Raw genomic sequence first — 25,383 nt, forward strand, 5'->3', positions numbered from 1 at the left:
CACCAAGTTGGTGGTGTTGGTTCTGCTGTTACAGGACGTGTATGAACAACCATAATTCACAAACCCTATGCATTTATAGGCCCTTATACTGTACTACCCTATAGTACCAACACTATATACAGTAGTCCCAACTCCTCCCAACATTTATCTTAAAACTATCAATAGACAAGACTTTTTTGATACTATTTTTCTTCCACCCCGTATTGTGCGTACCAGAAACTGGTCACCCAGAAACACTAAAAAAATGCAGACACAGCGTATGTTCTCACAGCCAGTTACTCTGTTGTGGTATGTGCAAGAAAGACAAGAATCTTCATGACTGGTGACTTACAACAGCTGTCTTCTCCCTGATCCCATCTGTGTCCTCCTCAGGGAAATTACATATTTCAATAGGTTGTTTGGATTTGGCTTCGTTTAAATTCTTCTTCACTACAAATGAGACATTCATTGCTTTTGGAGAGCTAGTCTAACCACAGTCTTGTTTTTTCCTGCTTTTTTTCTTCATACTCATAGCTTGACACTTACTTGTGGTGGTGCATCCTTCCCTCCCCTCCCTCCACCTCACCCCTCAGGCCACACTATGATCTGACAAATGCTCGTTTGTCAATGCCTCAGCCTTGATGAAGCACCTGGACTAAGCTCCTCCTGAGCTTATTAGAAATCCTGTCTGTTCCCAGGAACTAGTGCTCCTGTTTTTAAAGAACAGCCTTGAAAACTCCTTGCTTGAATAATACAAGTGAAATAACATTTTCATTATCAAAGTTTCAAAGTCAGTTTCTGACCCAAATTGTGGCCAGGATGGAAAATTACTATGACTCCTATAAACAGTAGTCCAAAATGAGACCCTTTGAGCTTTCCTGGATCAAACTGGGCTGTCACCAGCAATCTCCCTCTGAGTGGTGCCTCTCAGAGACAGCCAGCTCTCACGTTCACCACACTTGAACGACCATCACCAAACAACAACAGATCCTGGGCTGATACCCCTACTGCTCGAGGCTCAACCCTTTGTTTAGAAGATGCAAAATCATCTGACATGAGTACTTCACTGAATCCTGGGGAATTTTTCACATAAGTACTTCTCTAGGTCTGTGCACCTAGAGTGTGAATATTCTATAGCAAATGTACTACTAATGTTGCTCTCCCGGATTCTTAAGTACTTCAGATTTGTAATTTAGGCCTGTAAGTGAGATACTATTGTGCTATAGTAAATTTTACACAAATCTTTTGTTAAATTGTTTAAGTTAAGTTATCAATTAAGTGCTGTTAAGTGCTGTTAAACCTTTACGCCTAAACTGTTTGTCAAGTCTGGGGCCCAGTTTAGCAAAGAGGTCTACTCTGAACCTTGTAAATCAATGGGATGGTTTTCCTTATTCATTTTTATCCCTACCCTTTTCTTGCCCTATCCCCCACCCCCACAGCCTCCACATATAAAATTTTTGGGTTGATTTTGGCTTTAGATTGATTTATTTTAGGTTTTAGCCTGATTTTTCTCTGTCTGCTTTAGCCATCTAGCAAATAGTAGTGTGCATCTTGCCAACAAACTTTGGCACACTTTCCCTTTTATATTAAACCTGTTTTTGCTAATATATTGGCCAGTGATTCTTTAAGCGACCTTAAAACACTCATTCACGACATTACTTCTGTCTAACTGCACCAAAAATGGAAGCCACGGAGTGGAGAGGGAGAAATAAAGTTTTATTAAGTGAAAAATGATACAAAAACCTCAATATAAATCACAGACATGACCCATTACCTCAAATCAACTACCATGTAAATTCACTTCTACATTGACATATACATGATCAGGCAAATCATCACAACTATAGTCTATAAAAGTAGCATTAGCAGTTAATTCCTTTTCTCTATGGACTGGTAAACAGAAAGCAGGCATTTCCAAGCCCTGATTAATGTCAGTAATTCAGGATATTAAAGCAATAAGAACAACATCTGGTGTTAGTAGGAGTATGCACCTCCTTAATTTCCCTTGTCTCCCTTTACCACTGCATGGGCAGTGAGGATCAGCTATAGAGATTAAATGACTGTGTCACGATACCTTTCTGTGCAAAAATGCTTTCCCTATTACAGATGTTGAGTAGTGCAATATACCTCTGCTGTGCTGGCATTCAAACAACTTTGGAGTTAATGGCATTTAGCTTTCATCTTCCCTTATGTATATTCCTCCATTACTGTGTAAAACCTCAGTATAAATTCTGTATGGTGTCACAGGCTTCAGGATAAAGGTTCATGAGGTGTAGCAGGTATATGCAGTCACATCATCTCTCCAAGCTGAGGTGAAAGAGAAATTCAAGCTCAGTTTCTAGTAGCTGATTCTCATAGAGGGTAGACTCAGTCCAGCACTTTTAACAAACCATGTGCACTACGCATTACTCTGCTCTCCATTGCTGGCAAAATCCTGGCAAAAATACTCTTGAACAGACTAATACCCGCTATAGCAGAGGGAATTCTACCTGAAAGTCAGTGTGGTTTCAGAGCCAACAGGAGTACCACAGACATGGTGTTTGTTCTCAGACAACTGCAAGAGAATTGTAGGGAACAGAACAAAGGTCTCTATGTAACCTCTGGCAACCTCACCAAGGCTTTTGACACTGTGAGCAGAAAAGGTCTATGGTAGATTTTGGAACGTTTAGGTTGTCCCCCCAAGTTCCTTAAAATGATCATCTCACTCCATGAGGATCAGCACGGCCAAGTCAGATATGGCAACACACTTTCTGAGCCCTCTCTAATAACTAATGGCGTGAAACAAGGTTGTGTTCTCACACCAACCCTATTCACAGTCTTTTTCAGCATGATGCTCCAATGGGCCACAGCAGACCTCAATGATCAGGACAGTATCTACATTTGATACCGTACTGATGGAAGCCTTTTCAACCTAAGGCGACTGAAGGCCCACACCAAGACCTCAAACCCTCTTGTCCAGGAGCTGCTTTATGCTGATGACACCGCCCTTGTTGCACACACAGAAGCAGCTCTGCAGCGTTTAACATCCTGCTTTGCAGACGCTGCTGAGCTCTTTGGGCTGGAAGTCAGCTTAAAGAAGACAGAAGTTCTCCATCAACCAGCACTTCAGGAAGTCTTCCATCATCCCCACATCACCATTGGCCAATCAGAACTCAAATCAGTCCAGCAGTTCAATTACCTAGGTAGCCTCATCTCCTCAGACGGTAAGATTGACAGAGAGATAGACAACAGGTTAGCAAAGGCATATAGTGCCTTCGGAAAGCTTCATAAAAGAGTTTGGCGAAATAAACACCTGAAGAAAAGTACAAAGATCTGTGTTTACAGAGCCATAGTGCTGTCTACTCTCTTATATGGATCTGAATCATGGGTCATCTACCGCCACCACCTGCGACTCCTAGAACGCTTCCATCAACGCTGTCTCCGCACAATCCTAAACATCCACTGGTCAGATTATGTGACCAATACATCTGTTCTAGAACAAGCAGCAGTCACAAGTATTGAGGCCATGTTGCTGAGAACACAGCTGCGATGGGCAGGGCACGTCTCAAGGATGAAGCACCACCGCCTCCCTAAGATCTTGCTTTATGGTGAACTTGCCACCTGCTGCCGCAAGAGAGGAGCCCTGAAGAGAAGATACAAGGACTCCCTGAAACAACATCTCAGCCTTGGCCATATTGATCAACATAACTGGTCTACTTTGGCCTCGAATCGGGAGGTCTGGAGACACACCATCTATAACGCTGCTGATGCTTTTGAGAAAGCACACAGGATCACGCTTGAGGAGAAAAGACAGCACAGAAAGAATCGTGCCTTGCAGAATATGTCATCTAACGAGTCTCTCTGCTGTGCCTTTTGCAACCGGACATGCCTATCTCATATTGGCCTTTTTAGCCACCAACACGCTTGCAACAAACGTGGGTAGAGCCCTTCCCAAATCTTCGTTCGTGAAGCCCAGCCATGATGATGATGCACTACACATATTCACATACATAACACATTAGACCTTTAATTATATCTCATCCCCCTCCTCTCTCTGCCAAAATGAGTGTTTACATTATTCTCAGTGAAACAGGATGTAAAGTCTTTACCATTTCTCCAAATCATTCCCACTTGTCTATACCATGTACAACTCAGTAGTAAATATTGTCCAAATCTGCCCTACTATTTCTAATCTCCCTTTTCTCTGTTTTTATTTGTTTTTTCTACTTGACATTGCCCAAAGCCTGCATGCCAAACTCCGTAGGGCAGGAGCTGTTTCGGTCTATTTCCAATTAGGATCCTTAGAAAATATCAAAATACAAAATAAAGAGCATCTAAATAAAAACAAGAGATTGCAAATACTAATATATTTATTGAAGGGCCTCAAGAAGTATGTAAGTAAAACTATTATCATTCTACATTACTGAAAAATGCGAAATAAGAATGTTTTTCATTGTGCTTCGTGCCATGTGGTAAGTCCTAAGCAGAATGAAACTTCTGCTCCCTGTGCAGGTTGCTGAGGAAACTCTCTAGGACAGTAGCATTGGGATTAACATCATCCTATTCACTGTAAAAACTTCTACATTCTTCTACATTCTTCTCAAATGTCAGAGCTGGCCTCTTATGAACACTATTTTCCAAAATATTATTTCGTTTTATTAGTTAGCAAAATTTCCCGTTTTCTGCAACATTTTTTTTCTCCATAATTGTTATAATACTGCATTAAAGTCACAGTCCTCAGTCCACAGTTGAGCAGCTTTTGAGCCTATGTCAAGATTATTATAGTGCCTTTTGGTATTTATCTTGGTAGGTTTTGCTGGCATCAGGTACCGAAGGTTCTTCCAAAATCTGGAATTCACAGGAAGAGATTTATTCTTTTTCCACTTCACAACCCTCTTTGATGGTAAAAGAGACAGTGATTCTGGCAAGAAACTGTAGTCACTTATAGGCATATATTCAATTAATATGATTTTAGTTTTTCTTTCAACTAGGGCTTTATGCAGTCCACTCTCAAGTTCGTATATGGCTCTGTCAGAAACATAGTTCTGGCTCAGTATAATGATTAATCTTCGGCTTTTATCAATGAATGAATGGATATCATCAACAACTGCTGCAAATTAAAGATAAATATGTTGTTAATTTAAATTGAAAGAATAGACACTGAATCGACAATTTTTTAACATTCACATATGTACAAAAAAATGTTCCTTTTATAATGTGATAGCATGTAAGCATCCTGTTCTTACGAAGTGATTAATATATATTACAGATTAAGAGTCTGTGAAAATGAACTCAAGTATGGCCAAAACTTTTTCTTTAGACCAGACGAAAACCTATTTATAATCGCCATCTACTCTAGACAGCTGTTTGGCAGGAGTAACATGGACAGAAGGTGACAGCAAAATTTAACTTTCTCCCATCCAGACATCTCTGCTCTTTCATCATAGGTATCACCGGAGTGATTTCACAGAAAGCCACCAACAGCAACCTCTCTCCAAATATCCAGTACTCTTCAGGTTACACCTTTCTTTATGACACCAAACACCCAAATCTATTGCCAGTAATCCAAGGCTGATAAGACTAGCACGTAATGGCAGAATGAATTCCAACTGTGTTTTATATTGACGACTTTTGGCATGAAAAGTGATGAATGAAAGCAAGTGGTGATACCCTTTAAACACCAGATGCAATTTTCACGCACAGTTTCCAGTGCTTGTTTCAACACCACGGAACAAAGTCTACAAGGACCAGAGATCTAGAAAACATGCCTTGTAGGGAAAGGCAAAGCAAACTGCAGAAGTACCCTGAAGAAGAGAAAACTGCGGGGAAAAGGAGACTGACAAGGGTATTGAAACACCAAAAGCTCCTGTAAATAGAAGGAAATGTTATATTTTCCATGTTAACAATGGATCAGACCAGAGAAAAGGAAATAAGTTAAAACTACCGAAGGAATCAGAATGCACACTTCAGTAAACCTTTTTTTAACACTTAAAAAGAAATAATAAGTAAAAACAAAACAAAACAAAAAAAAGGCTTGGGAGAGCTGTGGCACTTCTCAGGTTAGAAAAATATGTCAGGAATGGATACAAGGAGACAAGATCCTGCCTAGTGAAGGAGGCTGACTGAACTTATTGTTCCATGGTTTTAATAATGAAATCCTAATCCTCAACTAGATCTTTGGACTAAATAGAAACTCCTAGTATCTTTTTTCCAAGCATCTACAAAAGGCCAATGTCAGATCTACCCACAGGGCATGTAGAGAAACAAAACTCCATGTTCTCATTTCTATTTTGTTATGGCACCCATTACATTCAGAAAATGGTTTCAACCACCACACTGAAGATAGAGCAAACATACAAGTTACCTAAGAGTAACTAGTACCAGAGATACCAGCTGCTCTGTGCAGTAATGTGAGTACATTCATTGGCCCTCAGCAAAAGCAGTGCAAAAGCACTATCATTGTGAAATACCTGACATCATCTGTGTTCTCAACTTCTTCCATGCTATCTTTTTCATCTTTTCATCTTGGCTCTTTGCAATTAAAGATATATGTGTCTGTGTCTCTCTGTGTGTAAGTGTATATGAATTCATAAATATATCTATAAAATATGTAAAATGTGTGCAAGCAAACTTTGCATGCCCACAGTCTAAATTAAATGGAAAATGTATCCTATCAATGCATAACACATTTGACACAATTCCTTCTAATTACAGACTTCTACCCTTGTGTCAAAATGATGAGCCTATTTAATGACAAGAATATGCAATACACTTACCTCCTCCAGGGAATACATCCCTCTCAAATATACATAACTTGTACCCAAAGTTTTCTTCTAATATCATGGGTAATATCTTCAAGGCAAATTCTCTCTCCTCTTCAATTGGAGAAACACAGTCTTTCAGGTAAGACACAAATGCATCATATTCTTTTCCATCTGAAAACAAATCAACAATTGTTGTCTTGTTAGCAACCATCAGAAATCCAGTGTCTGATCCATCATTCTGGTTTTCAGAATTATTGTCTCAGTAGCAAAGCATCTAGAAACTCCTGCTCTTTCTTTTGATACCCCGAACAGTCTTCAAACACTCTACATCAGATTTAAAAGAAGTCCTGAATCAATTTAAATTTCATACAAAAGATTCTGATTGCATTTGGCAAATACTTGAAAATAACATTTCCTTTCCACAGCAGTGTTTTGAAATAAAATTCAATTAATTTAACCAGTTAAAGCCATATCTGTGATGATGAAGAAATGAAGGGAAGCAAAAAATGTATATGTAACCTGATAAAATTGTTATTTAAGAGATATTGCGGATTTCCACATTTATTTTACTTTTTGTCTGAGAATATCAAATAATTCTGTAGAATGGGTACTAGCAAAATAAAATCAGTTACTCTTATAACTAAAAGTCATAACTAAAAGTTACAGGAGTATACTATGTCTGGTCATGCTTTGGGCACTAATTTACAAACACAAAATCAAAGACCAATTCAGAGGGCAAGTCTACCACACTGAGCAATCACGAACCTTTCCGCAGAACAACTATCTGGATCGATACAGTGGCACACATGGCTTTGCATCTTAAATTGTATTTCTTTGCTTCCCTTTCTGAATGCCTTACTGCATGCAGTTCATAAGAGAGAGCACAAAGTAAAGCCAGTGAAACCCTACAACTGCAAGAGCTCTAGGAATAGGAAATCCATTGCCTATTATCCAATAGGCAGCTCCTCCAGAGTAGCCTAGTCCAGGTTCTCAAAGATCCTCCTTGTAAGCCAGAGGACGCAGTGACAGCTAACATCAACAAACAGATAAATAACACCAGTAGGCATAAATGATATCCACCCATTACTGACAAATCTCAAGCATTAGAGACCAAGGAAGATTAGGAAAATCAGGTCCATACATACAGCAAGTTTTTTCACCACAATTTTCAGAAAAATTATTCCCAAAATTGGGTAACTGTCAGGCTTGCTTGCTGTGAAGACCACAGTGATGCTGCCTGGTAAGATCCTGCTCTCCTTTAAGTGCATGTAATGACAAACCCATAAACATTGCAATGGCCTCTGCAAGTCAAGGAAGCATTTTAACCTTCACCTCACTGAAGGGCATCAGTGAGGAGAAAACAATTTTCTGTCAGTCTGCCTGGTCGACAACTCCAGAGTGTTCATCCTCTTCACAGATAGATAACTGCAAACTTCTCCACCTTTATATACTTTTGCAATGAAGAATATGGCAGAACAGAGCTCATCTGAACAGCATCTAACCATGTCCCTTCCACTACCTGCTCCAGAGGCAGCTTTTTCACTGTTTATCTGCTGTTATTGCCACAGCTGTATAACAAACACACTTTAGCATCTGACCATCAAGTTCTCTTTTACATATTCTTTGCTGTTTCTACTCACAAAACTCCTGGATTTAAGATTAATTTTTTGTCTTCCTCAAAGATGATTGTTTTATAAAGCCTACCAAAAACTATTTTTTAATCAATACACTTATTTCAATGTCAACATTAACAAGGTCATACCTTCAGCAGTGTCATCTCTTCTGCATATATTCCTGTAAAATAGAACTAAGTCAACCCTAAACATCACACAAACAAACAGTGCAGCTATAGCAACAAATGGAAATAGTACAGCGAGGACCATTCCAGTTGTAAATACATGCACAGGCAGATCTTGGGTGTTCCCTGTAAAACAGAAACCCATGAAATTACAGCCTTATCAAAGAGTATTATATGACAAAATTACTGTATCCAATACTGACGGCACCTTAAAATCACCTCAAAAAATTACAGTGTTGATGAAAATCCTTTCCTGCTAATAATTCAAGCACATACACATGCCACTTGTCCTGAAACGGAGAACTACAGAAATACTCTAAAAACTGGAGAAACAGTCTTGCACGCGTTCACACACATAAATGAAGTGTATGTGAGATCAAGACTGACACTACAAATCCTCATAGATGTACAGTATACCAAACTGCTGGTCACTCACTTTTGTGATGAGTTTTCTCCAGGTTCTTTATTATGTCCTGTTATTATCTCCCTTTCACCCCCTCTCAGTCCATGCATAATAGTCCTTTATGCCCCCTTTAATCTCTTTGGCCGATTTTTTTTTCTTGTCTCTAATCTCTTTCAGGCTTTTCTTTTTCTTAATTATTTTTATTATGTTATCTTTGGTGTTTTTTTAGTTTCAAACATAGAATTTTAACACTTAACTTTGTGAAGTTTTGATGAAGGCACTGTTAAGTCATGCTCATTGTAGTCTGTACTACTTCTGCTTTATTATATGCATCATCTTTTGACAAGTCTATTTTCACATATTTTCCTTCCAGTAAAACTTGGAAAGGCCTGATAGAGTTAGAAAACAAGAAGAGAATGCCCATTTGTGATGAATCTCCAGGTCATCTGGACTATAAATGTGAAGTCCTGCTATATGGTAGAGGTTAGCTTTCCATAGCTAGAAGTATAGAATTCCTGACAAGACAGAAACCATTGACCAGAATGTTTCAGGCATTATCAGCAACATAAAAGACTGACTTTTCTGAGGGCGGGAGGGTCGGGGGCAGGGGGGAAGGGGGAACACCAAAAAACCCAACAAAAACCAACACACACAAAAACCCAACAAAACCCTCAGATTTTAATTTTAAGAAGGGATGCTTAATAAACAAAGTGTTCCAAACAGAAGACTGAGGGCTGCACCAAGTTTGGGTATTTAATTCCTGTGATCTCACCAATCTGATGAGTAGGAAAGTACAGGGGAATGCTTTGTCATGGGATCTTAACAACATGCTGCCCAGGGATCTGTCCCCAGCTGTGTCCACAGCAGCAGCAGTTAGACTATGGAGCCCAGACACAGCTGCTCTAGCAACTCCTTCTGCCCGTTTCAGAGCAGGAGGAATCACCCAGGGTGTTAGGTCCAGTACTAGATGGACCAGGGACTTCATAAGCAGACAGACATATTTGAAGAGATGTTCTGAAATGAGTACCCTGTCCTCAGGACTGAGAAGGCTGCCATGATTAATAATTAAGTATGAGAAGAATGATCATGCCATACCTTTCTTCAGTTTTACTATTTTTATTTGTGTGCTTTCATCAGCTTGCAACATGCAGGTGAAATTATGATGCATGTCCTCATCTGTTACTTTTTTAATCCGTAGTAGCCTTGTGACATAAAACTTGTTTCCCAACCTGCAAGGAGGAATGGTGTTAGCAACACTACCTGTACAGAAATCTACAACCACCAGAGAGGCAGATTTAGACGAAAGGGTTCTAAAAAAACCCCTCAGGCTGCAATTTTACTGAATTTGCAGTTGTACAAAGTGCAGGACATTATCCTATATAAAGTACAGCATTTTCAGGAAACCTACTGTAATTTTTTGAACTCTTCTTCACATATTGAAGGTTCATTCTCAGGGATACCTGTGCATTGTTCTGGAAACGTTTGATTAATTAACCAGTAGAGGCTGGCATCTTCTTGCATATAATAACCCAAGAAACCTGTGCAATTGAGTATCTCTTCTTTACCTAAAAAAAAGTATAATGTGAGAAGATCTAGTAAGAAGTAGTATTCATGTTCACAGTGCAGTAAAATGTCAGCTTTCCAGCCAAAATATCCCATGAGCTGTGCTCTCTTCTGGATTTCATAGCCCCTGCTCAATGTTTTATAAGTGTTCTGCTGCACCCTGTTGCAGAGTGACAGTCATCCAATTCCTTTCTCTCAGATAAACTATCACAGCCAGTCGAGTTTAAATATGCCAGAGTATTTCAGGCTTTAGAGAACTAATGGGAGTTGGACTTGATGATCCTTGTGGGCCCCTCTCAACTCAAGATATTCTAAGATTCTATGAACTAGACTGTGTTTTGCAAGCAGAGAACAGGAGAGGACAACATATCACTAGTGCTCCAGGGCCAGGTAAAAGTAAGTAACTGGTAAGGGGAATTACAACCAATTGATTGTCATAAATAAACTACATATGACTACTCAATAAAGCCAAAGTCCTTGCTGAACTCTCACAGAACAAGTTCCCGTACCACACCTGGAATTCCTGAATATGTGAACAAGTCATTTACTCAGTCAGTTACTTGCCCCATTTAAAAGCACTAACTGGAAGTGAGAGCAACCATTCCATAAAGTTCAGTTATTTTTAAGAAAGTTCAAAACCAAAAGGACAACTGTACACTTGGAAAAATAAAGGCAGAAGACTGCAGCTCTGGAGTGTGAGATTTTTTAAACACTGTCGTGGGAAGCTTGACCTGAAGTTAGCTGCAACTTTGCACCACTATTTCTAGGTTATGCCAGAATCATTTCCAGAGAACACATCCAGAATGTCCTTTATTAAGCCATAAAAAGTGCATGTTAGTCCTTGTTCAGGCCATATACACAAATGCTTTCCAGGAAGAGAGGCCTGCCCAGCAATTCTCCAAGGGCACTTATAAGCTGACCTCTCAAGACTTATCAAAGTGGATAGTTACAGAATCTTCAAAGCAGGATCCAGATGAAAATCTGGCCATCTTAGATTCAGACCTTAGAAATCCAAATCACATTTGCACAGACTGAAACACAGACCTAACCTTCTAGTATCCTCTACCTTGCAACTCCAGCTTTTCCAGTTATTTTTGGGGAGATTATAGAACACCATCTAGACAATGACAGGTTTTTAACATCATGGACCTAGCTCATTGAAAATGCCCTCCACTCTCCACCATGCCATCTGTCTCATGACTCAGTAGGTAGTTCAATGACCTTATGAAATGATCTTATCAAGGCAGATAAGGAATGGTAGTTCATAATCAATTGATGCTGAACCCTGCTAACTTCTAAGGGTTGGGACAAGCACAGTAATGAGGAAGAAACGTGCCGGAAGCGTGTACTGGGGAGGTTGGAAGTCATTAGGCATCATAGGATTGGGGTACTACCATTGGAAAAAGGACCTATCAAGCAACATTTGTAAGAAGGAAGGAAAATTAGCATCTGAGGTCCTAGATGAGCAAATGAGATACAGGTATGAGCCACAGAGGAGGTAACACATGGAAAGGAAGCATTAGGTAACCAGATGGGAGAAGCCCTCAGGCACAGGAGAGGAAAAAGACAGGTAAACTTCTGTTTTCTAAAATTAATTACAGCCTCAAACACAAAATCCTGTATCCTGTCCAAGACTGTGTGAAGCCTGCAGATCATGTTATCTAACCTACTCCCAGCTAGAAGAACAGGTAAGGTCTCTTGACAAATTCTTTGAAGCAGTGACAGATCTTCATGCCCGCATTACCAGGACTGTCACTTCCTCACACTTCTCATTTCCCTGAAGAATAACATCCTCAACTGCGTCAGGTAGCAAGGAGATTTCTCATTATTGCTGTTCACTGAAAAAACTATACACCTTTTCCACATTGCTTCAAAGGGTTTGCTGTCTACAAAAGAAAGCCACGGAGAGATGGTTTATCACCACCACCACTTTCTCTTGCTGGTCACAGCAGCAACCTCAGCTTCTGCCTCTGTAGAAGGTACATTCAGTGTACTGGTATATCAACCGTGGAATACACTAGGCAAAACATAACCAGGTGTGAAGTTAGATGAGATACAAGAGGGTGCACAGACAATTCCTAGTTGATTACACTTAACCAGACCATCAACCATAAAGAGATCAGAACAAAAGCATATACGTGCAGTAGCTACCACAAAGATTTTTGTACTAATTTCATACCTATTTCTGTTTCAATTTCTTCATGGTGTCCAATTATCTCCAAAGTTACAGCCTCTGGTGCATCTAAAATAGAAACATTGCTATTGAAGTAATAGCTCACATACATTGTTCCATAGTACAAATTACATACTTCCTCTATTTCTAAAACTAATAGCATACATTCCATTTAATTCAAAGAACAATATCTGGACTCTGGTGTTACTAAGTAGTTTAAAACACAGTATGACTTGTTGAATTTTTTTACATACATATACGTACAGTGCACAATTTAAAATGGTTGGAAAGGCTCTTCTGCAAAACTCTTAGTAAGTTTGTATGACTTACAGCAGCTATTTTGAAAAAAAAAAAACTGCAGGAAAAACATACCAAATACATCTTCCAAAATAGGTAATATGCCATCTTAACTTCTGCTTTTTTACTTTTCAAATTATTGTGAAATAGTTCAGACTACCAGATTTGTTCCCCCTTGTATATATTTATCAAATGAGAACTGCAATTAAAAATCTTCATTGTAAAGTGAACCAGAAAGCATGCTTCCAAATTTTAGAAAGCTTTCTTACCTTCTTCTACTATCAGTTTAATTGTGTTTGTGCTGTGGTATATCTTTCCTTCATGACTGATTATAATTTTACACGTATATATCCCAGAGTGCTGTGCTGTTAAGGTTCTAAAATGCAGTTCCCTCTCTGTTTCATGTTCATAATTCTTACAGTCCTGCATCAATAAAACCAGAAAACACTATTCTGTAGCACATATGCATTCAAAACCTTAAAGAAATTAAAAATTGTTTTTGAAAGTGTCACCATCATTCTTTTCACTATCCCAATGACATGTGTCTGACCCAAAAGAGGTGGAGGCCAAATTTTCACTCATGGTCACTTAAATGAAACTTTTGACCACTTAACCCATTAGAAGCTGAGAGCACTGCAATTTCAAGTAAGTATCTGAGTATAAAAATACTGTATTGGGAACTCAAAAGCACTCTTTTTTTTTTTTTTTCAAAATGATGGCTTGGGTCTGTAGGTGTCATCTGCTTGTGGCTCAAAGCTGTCTAGGTTATGAGGAGGTTTCAGGTTAAAACAAAACACCTCAACAACAGGGAAAGTAACCATCTCAGAGGGTAACAAGAATTGGACTCACATGTGTTTACTCTCCCTATTCCTGAAAAAAACTCTAGTTTGTGGGTGTTTTTTAATTCACAGCACATGCTAAGTGAAACGTCCTGTTAAAAGGCAGCAATATCTGGTTCTGGTCTGAATTACCTTAGATCAAAAGGGAAATGAGCGCTGATAGAAATTGTCCAAGGAATGGGTTTTTCTGGATGCACGTTTACTACCAGGCTCTTGCTCAAAAGGCATGTGTGACCACCCTGGTTTTATCTCACCTTAGGGAGCAATAGGAAGACTTTGAAAATTTTGACCCAATCAAGTGCTAAAGGATATTTAGGTGCAAGGATGGCTGCTTCACCTGTCTCACACAGTAGCACTGGTATGCTCAGTTTAGCCATGAGAGAGGCCAGTCTGGGGTATGGTCCTTTATTGAGGAAAGCATTACAACCTGCGGCCCTATCCATCAATGGTCCCATCCTCCCAGGCCCCAAAGAACAAGAAAATAGCTTGTTATTATAGGGCCATAGCTCTTTCTTGCCAGGCTACTCCAGATGCCCATCCTTAAGCAGTCAAAATCCCTTCCTGAAACTGATTCAACGTGCAGCGAACAGGGTCTGTTACTCCAACCAGGAGACCTGAGAGGAATAAGGAGCAATGCTCAAGGTGACACAACAGGGTGGAAGAAGCCTGTTCAGGGTGCCTCATCCAGTGGTTGAGCACAACACCCAACAGTTACAGATGCTTACACTATTATCAGCTATGCTCTGGTAAAAGTTGGTAGAGAGAATGCAGATGATTCGCCTAAAATGAACAGAACTGGATCTGTCACAACTTATAAAAAGTGTTCAGAAGCAGCAAAAGTAAAAAGTTTGCAGTTACTCTACAAGCACATGCCACCTGTAAAACTAATATCTTGATACCTCATTAAGCATCAGTATATCTGTATCAGCAAAGTAGCAGCTGGCTAAACCAGCTGTGTCTAAATCAGCAAACAGACATACACATCAGATCTTTTACCATTACAAACTACCAGTTTAATAACTTCTGAAAAAAGTACACTTTTCTAATAAATCTGAGAGCAGAGAAAAACTTCATTTCGTATATCTGTCTGAAGTTTTTTTCCCTAATCACCCAAGAAATTAAAGCCTTACAGTGTTTGTAGATGCTTCTAAAAATTTGCTTGCAATTAATTTTTTTCTGCAATCAGATATTTTGTTTCTATAGCCAATTATTTGAGTGAAACTGTTTCAGTAATTACCTTGTACCATGTTACGCTGTCATTTTCATTGACAGACAAATCACTGCATTTCAGTGAATGACCAGTTCCAGCATTTTTTATTTCCGTAGTTAAATGATTCTTGTTGAAACAGCTGCTTTCATTTCTTTCAAGTATATTCAAGGTCCACTTTTGAATTATAAAATTTTGTTTTCCATTGCTATGAAAAAAAAATTAGCAAAATCAGTTTTAGGAGCTTTTTAAAAGAATGCAGTCTAGTGAGTTACACACAAAATACAAAATAAATTCTCTAATACACCTGTTAGGTAAAAAGTACATCTACAGCGACCTAATTATTTATATTCACCTTTATTACTTTTCCACCCCCAAGTAAGTGTTACTTCCTTTAACAAACAGGTTACCTAAACTAAATCAACTAGCACAAAACATTTGACAATATAATTATATCTATGGAATATGGCAATATGTGCTACATCAACCCAAATAAGAATGCAACAATCTGTGGCATCATGTATAGTTACAGAAGAGCATAAAAGAATTTCAGGACCTTGAATCACCTAAATATTTTGCAGGTATAATCTCCTATGTGTTGCTAAGGTTTAAAGCAGTAACTGAAAAATATACTTGTAAAACATATCAAAAATGAGATAGGCAACTCTACTGTTGTTCACAAAGCAACATTATTCATTGTTTGATACTCTGCAGATAGTCACTGGTATTTTGGAAATACTCCCGAACTCCGCAAGTCTCCTGAATTACAGCATCATTTATGGATTCAAGCATGTCTGCAGAACAAGACATTTTGGAAAGCATGCATCTCTTTGTCTTTGAGTCCTGCACTGATAAAAGATCTACAGTAGCTCACCATCCCAGGCTGACTGGAAGAGTCAGGAACTACCACTTCTACAGCAGAGTCGTAACATCCCATGCAGTATCTATAAAAGATCACATGAATATGCTCCAAAAACACCTACTTTGAATATCTAGGAGCTGATCGTTGTGATTCAGATATCTACTAAGTTCTACTCACATATTCCTTGAAAGAATCATATTATAGCCATGAGTTATTTCACTGTTGGATATGTCCAAATACATGACTACCAAGGGAAAGGAACCTGGAGGACTTTTGACTTAAATCTGGCAAAGTTAGAGCTTATGAGAAAGCCATATGTTGCTGACAGTTAGTGGGTGAGATTCTGTCAGTTAGTAGGTGAGATTTCGCAATTAGTGAATAGAGCTCTCATTTGTTTACTGAACAAACAGGGCCTGACAAAGCAAAAGCAGCAATCACAGAGCACTTCCCTCCAATGTCAGTCATATCTTCATAAATATGTTTGAATCCTTCTGCCTCCAAGAAAAGAAAAATAAATTGCTCCCAGAGCTACAACTAGTCAAGAATCATTTCAATGAGAAGGGCCAAGAAGATAAAGCAGTTGGAAAGGAGAAACATCCCCAGCAAGTATACCAGCTTAAACACCATTCTTGACTGACATGCCTTTTGACTGTACAAGATTCAGAAGAACTATTAGGACATCATTTATATGATGAATTTAGACCAAGTCTTGGGTTGTTTCTTTTCCACTTCTTAAGCTTGCCAAACAAATGCATTTATGTATTCTGCTCACACTCTTCCCTTTATAGCTCCTTCTCAGCCTACACAGGTTCTCCTTGTTCTCTTTACTCACTTGAGATATTCATTACTCATAATTGCAATTGACTCTCTAAACCAAAACCGTGGTTTGGTTTCTCAATCAACTATGATTAGTTGACTATGCCGTCATAAACAGGAAAAGCCTTACCAAAACTTTTCCATCAGAGATGTGCTTGTGTGGGTATTCACGATGGGTGGGGTCCTCACCTATTCTTCAACATCATATTTACACATTTAAATCAGAGCTACTGATCACAGTCAGCAATGGGACCACAGTCAGCAGTCACCCTTTTACAGTGCAGTTTATACGATCTATTTTATATATTCTGTTTAGGACAAGATAATCTGTGCAACAGAAAGACCTCTCTCTCCCTGACAGTAAAGGTACCTAAGATAAATTTAGGTGTAGACATAAACATTAATTTCAATTAATTCCACTCAGTTTGTGTGTTTCTTTAGGTATCACATTACTAATCTGAATACTGCTGGAGAGGCAAGTACAGATCTAGCCATGAAATATATATAATTTTACTATCTAGATTCAGTAGATGGAAGAAAAGGGTCAATAAAGCCACATGTTCTCCTCAGCACTGTCACTCCACAGAGGCTTTCTTCTGTGATCCAATTTGGTGAAATCACTTCAATCATTTCATGAGGATTTCACTCGAACTGGATCAAGATATTCTACCTGATGAGCCAAAATCTGGCTAGGAGTAGCTCCTTAGAAGGTGTCAAAACCATACCTATGCAAAAAAAGATAAATTTGTCCTACAAAATTTGGTTTTCAATCAAAAAAAGATGCATTTACTTGTATTGTTTAAACTGCTACTGTCAGAATTGTTATATTCTCTCCTGGTTTTTACTTGCTGAGATCCTTTGGTGATTCTTTGTGGGGAACAAAACAATTTCTGGCTTTTCAATTCCCCCCCACCAAACCCACCAAGAAAGAACAACAAAATCTATCATCTTAACTCAGGAGATGATACAGGGAAGTGAAACCCCTTAGAGAATATGAACCAAGTTTACTGGATACATAGACAATTCTAGGTAATTCTTCAGCTGTTTCACTGCAGCAAGCCAGTGTTATCTTCAGTATTTCAGTCTACTTCAGAAACTGTCACTGTACCTTCCAAATTGCAATATTGTATGTTCCCACTGCTTTTAACTGTTCCAAACTTATTTAAAAAGTGAGCAATATTAGGATTTTAAAATTTATTGTGTTTATCACAGATCTCTATACTTTCGGGGTTTTATCGGGAACGTGTAAGTTTTCTCAGTTTCAAGGTCACCAACACCTGCTGACCTGCTTTTCTGTATTCTGTTTTTCTCTTTGATAACCACAGGATACAGGCTACAAAAACCCACACAAATTAGAAATCTTCCCAAAGATCTGTGACACAGTTTTTCTGCTTACCACTCTCACTACAAGTACATATGAAATTTTTATTTTCAAGAAATGTTGCTAAATATGGACACATTCAGACTTACAGGTGATGTCCATTAATTCCTGAATTTATATCCTGAGTCTAGTATACCAACAAACACATGTGAACACATCAACACACACATATGCACACTTCAGGTTTGTCTGTAAAACTTCTCAATCTTCTTTAAGTAAAAAAAAAAGTGGTTAATACACTATAAAAACATTGTTACATCACTTTCACCTCTTGCTTCTTGCGTATTGTCAGTTGTAACATATCAGGGAAAAAAAATCCCTACGTTTAATTAGTTTTCAAAATCTGTCAATGCGTCTTCTTTTCTTGAAAATCTGCAGTATATGTAATTGTCACACTGTTCACTGAAACTGCCTAAACAGTTATAAGTACTCCCATATAGCTTACAAATATCTATCTCTAAATTAAATTGTTGAAAAAAAAGAAAAATAAAAATATAATTTGAATACCTGCTTTCAAAAGCAAAACTTTTAACTCCACTATAATTGTAATTCTTATTAAAGCTTAAATCACTTCAGTAGTTCACAATAGCCCACAATTTTTCCCTATAAATAGAGACCACTAAAAGTCCTCTGTCTCTGCAGAAAAGTTTCTGCAATAATCTTTTGTATTTGCTGAAATTTAACTCATTTAATATGCCTGCCATTAGTGAGAATCATCAAATAAACTAAGCCCAATACCCCATTACAATCCTATGAAAAAAATCCCCTTATGCCTACTGTTCCAGCAGTGAGACCTGCGAAGAGTTCCCATAGGAGGATTGCAAGATTCTGGCACGTGCCTTCATTCTGATGCTAACAGAAAAATCTTTAGCAACAGCAAATTTTTAGATTTGATAGTTTTTTGTGAGGTGAACATATAGACAACTGATCAAGGCCATAAATAAAGCCACAATTTAAACCCCAATTCGGCCTTGACATGTCAAGTACAGTTCCATGACAACAGACCAGCCTGTGTCAGGTATCATTGAATATTAATGCCTACAGACCAAAACTGAGCAGCACACTTCAGCTGTGCTGCTTCAGACGAATGTCTGCACTAAATAATACAACACTTTTACACAAAATTGCACAACAAAGTAGACAAACTACCATACTCATCATCCCTAAAGATAATTCTCTTAAGATTGATTTCGGCATCTATTAATAACATTTTTCTCAAGCTTCACCCTACAATTAACAATATTTAACATTTCATATACCACGACTTTGTACTTTTAAAAATAATATCACTAAGATGATAATAATTATGATACCTGGCAAAATAAAACATAAAATTTTCAGCTTCCAAGTTAACTTGGAAGTTAACAATTGAAGTCTAGCTTAGAACAGTAAATTATCAAACTTGAGTCTGGAAAAACGTGAATAGCATTTTTCAGTATCGGTAGTCCCATACCCTTTATGAACCAGGCAAGAATCTTAGAAATATTTCTTGAAGGACAGCACAAATCATTACATGCAAAGTAGTCTGCTTCAAATTAATCATTGCTTCAGTTGTAAATGCTGAATGACAGTTTTATTTTAAGTTAGTCATAAGAACTCCATGCAGCAAACCTTTTAGTTCCCTAGTCTTTCAAGATGTTCCAGTGAAGATTACCACCAAATAATGGAGGCCTCCCTATTTCTCTTTTTGACTCATGATGTTATACAGTGGTAAGAAATCAAATCCAGTTGTTTCATTTGTTCTTTGAATGGCTCCAAGCATGTAAAGGTTTGCACAGAAACCAGAGTTCAGCTATGCCACTCTTTGTTTATTGCTTTACTATACAGATAGATGACTTGGCAGGCCTCATAGTGAGAGATCCATCCAACACTGCAAACAAGAACAAGTCTGGGGAAGAAGACAAGCAAATGTTTCCTTTTACTTGGCAGTGGACAGAAGGGTCGCCTATCACTCATTTTGTTTAGGTAATTAATCACAAGCCAGAAGAAATGCTACCTGCCTTATCAAAAGGTTTACAGAACCTTTAAAAGGCTGCAATTGCTTCTAGATATTTGTAAGTATAATAGGTTCACCTTGATGGTTATAGTGAAATGAAATAGAAAATGACACAACAGTCAATGCAGTTCCCTGTACCTTTGTATGGATTATACAAAGGAAGACAGAGAAATTACCTTCATCACAGACATGTGCAAAGGCAAGATGTTCACCTACTGGGTTGTGTACCTACCTGTGAGTGACAGAGTAATTCCCAGAGTCACTGAGTTCAACTGGCCAAAACTCCAGAAAATTCATTTGTGAAACAATTCTCCGTGTTTCCTTTATCAGTTGCTGCTTTCCAGCATTTTCTCTGTACCAGTTTATTGTGTATGCTTCTTCCTGAAAATGCTCTTGCCTTGACTCAGGATAACAAAGGAAAAAAAATTCCCCTTCTAGCACGTCAATGGAGGCACGAAGGGGACACAGCCTCTCTTCAGAGAAAGGGGAAAAAAGATACATTAGGAAGCCAAGTACTTCTTTCAGAAAATTATGTTAGCCTGACTTTAAAGTGATTTGCTGTGCTGCTGGTCTTTTGTAAAGTGACTTGATTTCAGCAAAGTGGTTTGGTAGCATTTGTTTATTCCAGAAATACTTACTGAAAAACAGTTTTCCAAGCCTTTATTCTACCTTACACAAGCAAAACCAGAAAGAAGAGCGGGGTGAAATAAAAAAGGACATGTCCCTATCCCTATAATTCTTTCATGTCAGTTCCACAGTGTCAGAATCAAACTGGCACAAAGGGCAGAATCTGGCCTCACTCTACAATAAAGCAGCTGCCACAAATAGAAGGAGAAAGGAGAAATTCTTCACATATGGTTTGACTTGACAAATATAGCTGAGATAAAAGCACAGATCCTATGAATTAACATTTGCATTTTCTTATCTTCTTAATTAAAACTATGTAGACTATTTACATTATGTAGATTTCTGAAAAAACTTCAGATATCTTTGGGAAAGTTTTCTTCAAATGAGATTATATATGTAAAAATTTAGTCTTGAAGTCTGCCTTTCCAAACAAATTTCCCAAATTTACTTTTTCATACAGAAGTCATAAAAATACAGAAAAGGAACCATGGTCTAGAGTTAACAGTAAAAAAATTCTATTTCTCAGAGATTATTGTTGTTTAGCAACTATTGTGACTGCACTTCTGAATGGCACAAAAAGAAACAAGACTCATTTTCTTGCTTGCTGTGGCTCTTCATACAGTTATGGTCATATACAACATCATCAAGTGTCTCCAGGTAGCATCCTTGATCTTTTTATTTCATAATTTCCTAATCCTGGAGTTGGGCTGAAATTGCCAAATCTTTAAGTTTTTGCTCTTAGCTACAAAATACAAAACTCGCCCTATTCCAAGCAACTGTCAGGAAGATGGCACATATTTTGAAGGTTCTATTACTGAATTAAAGACTTTTACTTACCAGAAGCAGATCCTATGATAAACATTAAAAAAAAAATCACCAGAGTCATTTTCTTGAGTTCTCACTTCTTCTCCAGAAAAATGAAACTGAATTGTTCTTGCTTGTTCAGAAAGCCTAAGAAAAACACATTCACCATTCATCACAAGTGCAGTGAAACAGATTCCTTTGAGCATGTGAGCAGTGTAACTATTGCTTGGTGCTGAAGAGGGCTTTCCAAATGGGAAGTTACATATTTTTACCATAACGTCTATTTTCATACATCAGGTAATGTATCTAGATTTTTCTTAGCAAGTTTATTTTAAATTCATAAAGCATTGCAGGGTTTCCTTCTTCCATTTTCTTGTTCAACAGATGCATTTTACCATCTTACAGAAGCACTCGAATTCCAAACCAGTAGATACCTACCACAGGATAGGACAGCGCTTTTTTAGCTCCACAAAGATTATTAACTTTGCAAGACTGGACCTTGTAGAAACAGCTAGTAGAAACTTCACTTGCCTTCAGTGAGAACAGCACAATGTTTTAGATGGGGTATGCTGATGGCTAATTTTGAGCCTGTTGGAAAACAACGAGACATATAATTTTTTCTTAGAATTTTGTCTGTGGAAGGAATAAGCACCAGCTGACAGCACTAACATTTCCACTGAGTGGGAGGACATGAAGCAACTCGTATTCAACTGCTTCATGTGTAGCCACCTGTGATTTCAAAGGCAAATGGAAAATACTAATAAATAAGACCAGCATGGAGCATCTTCTCTGAGGTTCCTCAGAACATCAGGTTAACTGACAACCAAAGACAGTCCTAAAACTGTGCTTCAGCTTTGCTTATAAAACAGAAAGATTAGATGCATGATCAGCTCAGTTCAACTCCTGAAGTCAAGACAGATAATCATGCTTAGTCTCACCCAAACATGCCTGAACAAATGAGACACATAGACACAGCCGAGATGTATTTCAAAGATCTGCCAAAAGAAATCTCATTAGCAATCCATTTCTTTGGTTTTAATAACGAAACCTGTAGCAATTTAAGAAAGCACACACTTGTAAGACACTGCCCTGCGATTTACAGTCAGAAACTTCCTGCGAACTAAAGAGTCTGGAGGCAGGAGGCTACTGCATTTCCAGCAGTATTCCAGAATGACACTGACCTGTGTAGCTGCTCTCCCTCTGAGTCTTTCGCCTCAGTTTTTCACAACTGTGCCATCATCCCATAAAGCACTGTAAGGAGATGAAAGAAGTGTTTCACATCTCTTTTTTCAGACAGACTGGTAGGCAGAAACAGATTTAGAAAGCTAGAAGTTGGATTCTGAGTACTATAACAAGCAACTTTAAAGAGTCATACCATAAACTTGCCAGGCCTGGTTTCAGTTCCCTACCACACAGATTATCAAGCTCCTACACTTCGCAAGGAAAGAAGGGACCCTCTCTTTATTTTTATTTCTTGAATTTACCTTCCTTTTCCACCCTATCACATCCAGAAGAAACACAGCTGTTAGAGATCATAAAACTATAATCCACTACATAAAGATAAAATATTTTTGTTTTTAAATCCAATTCTTTTTTGGTATATCACATCAGCTCACAGAGGAAGTTTTGCTGAATGCACACAGTACAATGCAAGCTACTTAGTAATAACCAGGTTTGATATTCCTGACTACTCTTAAAAGCAAAACACAGAACATTAATCTTACTCTCCTATTGCTCTTGAACCTGTTCAATCTGCCTGAAATTGTTCTACTGTAGACTAAAAGTATTTACATTTGAGCCATACAGTTTGCAGTACTCTTCAATAAAAAGCTCGGGGGGGAGGGGAAAGAGAGGAAAAAAAGATAAATGTTTTTGGTGAAAGTCAGCTAATATAAAGAGAATCTGTGAGGAATGGAATAAGATTTTTTAATTTTCAGAAAAAATGGAGAGTTATTCTAAAGTAAGACAAAGATTCTATGCCTAATAAAGGAGTAAAGAAAATACTCAAAATGCTAAGGTAATAATAGGGAATTACAGTTTCAATGTAAATTTATTCAATCACCAATTATCTATAAGGCTCAAAGTGACAATAGCTTTAAGCTTGTTTTTCGAATTTTATACATGTTTAAAAACATTGATGGAGTTTTAATAATAAAAATGGTTCTTAAAAATATTTTTGCATTTGTGAAGCCAACAAAACCTTTAAAAAAAATGAAAGTTTAAGTTCTGTAACGTACATTAATGATATCTCATTAACTAGACAATTCTGTGCCTTTAAGCACCATTACAATTATTCCTCATTTTTACAGAATCACCAGAAGATTTTGGAATGAAAGGGTGATGATACATTGAAGTGGTTGATCCTCAGTTTTGGTCAAGTAACTCATTTTGGTTAACACTTTTGGAAAACTCAGTTTGGTCCCAAAGAGTTGTGACTTCATTTGTCTAAAAAAACAACAGATTCTTCTGAACAGCAGACTGTTTGAACAATCATTTTGGGGTCCAGGGAGAAAAGCACTAATATGCCCTCTGTCAGAATGGCTCCTTGTGGAATCTAAGTATTTTTTAAAATATCACCAGATAGTGCCATAATTTGCATAGCATTCATGAAGAAAACAAAAGTATTTAACAAGCAGTTGTCTTAACCACACCAGGTCCAGGCACCATTCTGCCAGGATTGCAACTTCTTGGTAAAAATGAAAATCCACCTTAATTTCAAAGAACATAAGTGAAGTTGTTTACTTACAATGCAAGTCTTGCCAGGTGGAAAGTCGCTGCAGAGGTAGTTCTCCAAACTCCACAGAGTTGCAGCTTGTACTTATAACTCTTCTGAACCTCATTCATCACTGAAACAGACTGCAGTCCCTCTCAGCGAGTCAATATACAGACAGCTCAATCTGAAAAGCCTCCTGAAAAAGAAGAGTGGACTTTCTCACTTCATGAACACTTGACTGCAGGAAGGAAAACGGAAAAGGCAGATGCAAGAAACTCATTTTTACTAGCATTAATGGAATAGTAATAGCAAGTCCCTAATATTAATATTTATTCTAAATGAGGCATTTGAGTGCTGGTACACAAATGTTTTAGGCACAATCTTTTGCTCCCACCGCCTACTCCACCACTGACGGAGCCCATCCTCCTCCAAAGCCACCCAGGTGCAAAGGAAAGGGTTGCAGACAGCTCAGAGATGGCGACTTGGCAGTGCCAGTGATGGGCCGTGTGTTGAAATAAGCCACTTTCAGGGCTAAATTATTTACGACAGCTCAGTAATAACGAAAAAGTATATCATGGCCCCGAAGAGAGGTGTCCCAGCCGAGTGGCTTGGGGGTGCGCGGCTCAGTGTCGCAGACAAGGAAAGGGCTATAGGGTCGGGTACAGGAAGGGCGGGGGACAGGCAAGGGCCCCGGAGAAGTCCTCGAACAGCGGGTGCCGGCCCCCGCACTCCCGCAGAGATGCCTTTCGGGGCAGGCTGTCGGCTTCTCCGAGAGAGGGGACAAAGAGCCGCCCACGCCCAACCCTCGCCTTGCCAGCCCGCCTGCCCTCCCCCGTTCTCCCCTGCCCCTCCGCGGCCGCCCCGCTGCCCGGGCCCTTCCTGCCGGACGAGGTGCCCGGCGGGCGCCGCCGGTTCCTGCGCGGGGTGCGGGGGCCGCGGCCGGGAAGGCGCCGCGGGGCCGCTTCCCCTTTTCACTGGCAGGCAGCGGGGCCCGGCGCAGGGGCCGGGGCCGGGGCCAGGCAGCAGCGCGAAGCAGTGCCAGGGTTACCGAGGGCGCTGGGCTGTCACCCGGCCTGGGCGAAACCCAGCGGTGCGCCCCGCGAGCAGAGGGAGAGATGATCAGCTTTTTTAGGGGACACTGGGGGGAGGGAGGGGGCCTTCGCTCTCACAACCTCCCATGTG

At 38.9% G+C, this 25,383-nt stretch overlaps 1 protein-coding gene across 3 annotated transcripts; it reads right to left on the reverse strand.

The window, feature by feature from the left end:
• Window positions 1–3,911: 3,911 nt before the first annotated feature.
• On the reverse strand, window positions 3,912–24,966 carry IL18R1 (interleukin 18 receptor 1). Of its 3 annotated transcripts, XM_027718164.2 has the most exons (14): window positions 24,596–24,966; window positions 24,235–24,397; window positions 22,670–22,739; window positions 21,927–22,076; window positions 21,522–21,635; window positions 20,290–20,530; window positions 15,033–15,210; window positions 13,226–13,379; window positions 12,666–12,728; window positions 10,332–10,488; window positions 10,019–10,152; window positions 8,485–8,646; window positions 6,735–6,893; window positions 3,912–5,068 (listed from the first exon to the last, which is right to left on the reverse strand). In XM_027718164.2, exons 5-14 carry the CDS (start codon window positions 21,568–21,570, stop codon window positions 4,668–4,670), a joined length of 1,698 nt encoding a protein of 565 aa, XP_027573965.1. In that variant the 5' UTR covers window positions 21,571–21,635; window positions 21,927–22,076; window positions 22,670–22,739; window positions 24,235–24,397; window positions 24,596–24,966; the 3' UTR covers window positions 3,912–4,667. The 3 variants fall into 3 exon arrangements, with proteins under 3 accessions (XP_027573965.1, XP_027573969.1, XP_027573961.1); XM_027718168.2 differs by having other exon boundaries at window positions 3,912–5,065; window positions 24,235–24,966; XM_027718160.2 differs by having other exon boundaries at window positions 24,235–24,966.
• Between the last annotated feature and the right edge of the window lie 417 nt (window positions 24,967–25,383).

This window comes from Pipra filicauda, unplaced genomic scaffold, assembly GCF_003945595.2.
Source record: "Pipra filicauda isolate LSUMZ 115617 unplaced genomic scaffold, ASM394559v2 scaffold83_size3615187_pilon, whole genome shotgun sequence".
In the NCBI taxonomy this organism is placed as follows: domain Eukaryota; kingdom Metazoa; phylum Chordata; class Aves; order Passeriformes; family Pipridae; genus Pipra; species Pipra filicauda.

Coding starts and splice junctions, on each gene's coding strand:
- IL18R1 (XM_027718164.2), bottom strand. CDS start 21,570: ATGACTCTGGTGATTTTTTTTTTAATGTTTATCATAGGATCTGCTTCT. Junction 10,489..12,665: donor AGAAATTGAAACAGAAATAG/GTATGAAATTAG, acceptor ACTTTTTTTTAG/GTAAAGAAGAGATACTCAAT. Junction 8,647..10,018: donor AATAGTAAAACTGAAGAAAG/GTATGGCATGAT, acceptor TCTGTTTTACAG/GGAACACCCAAGATCTGCCT.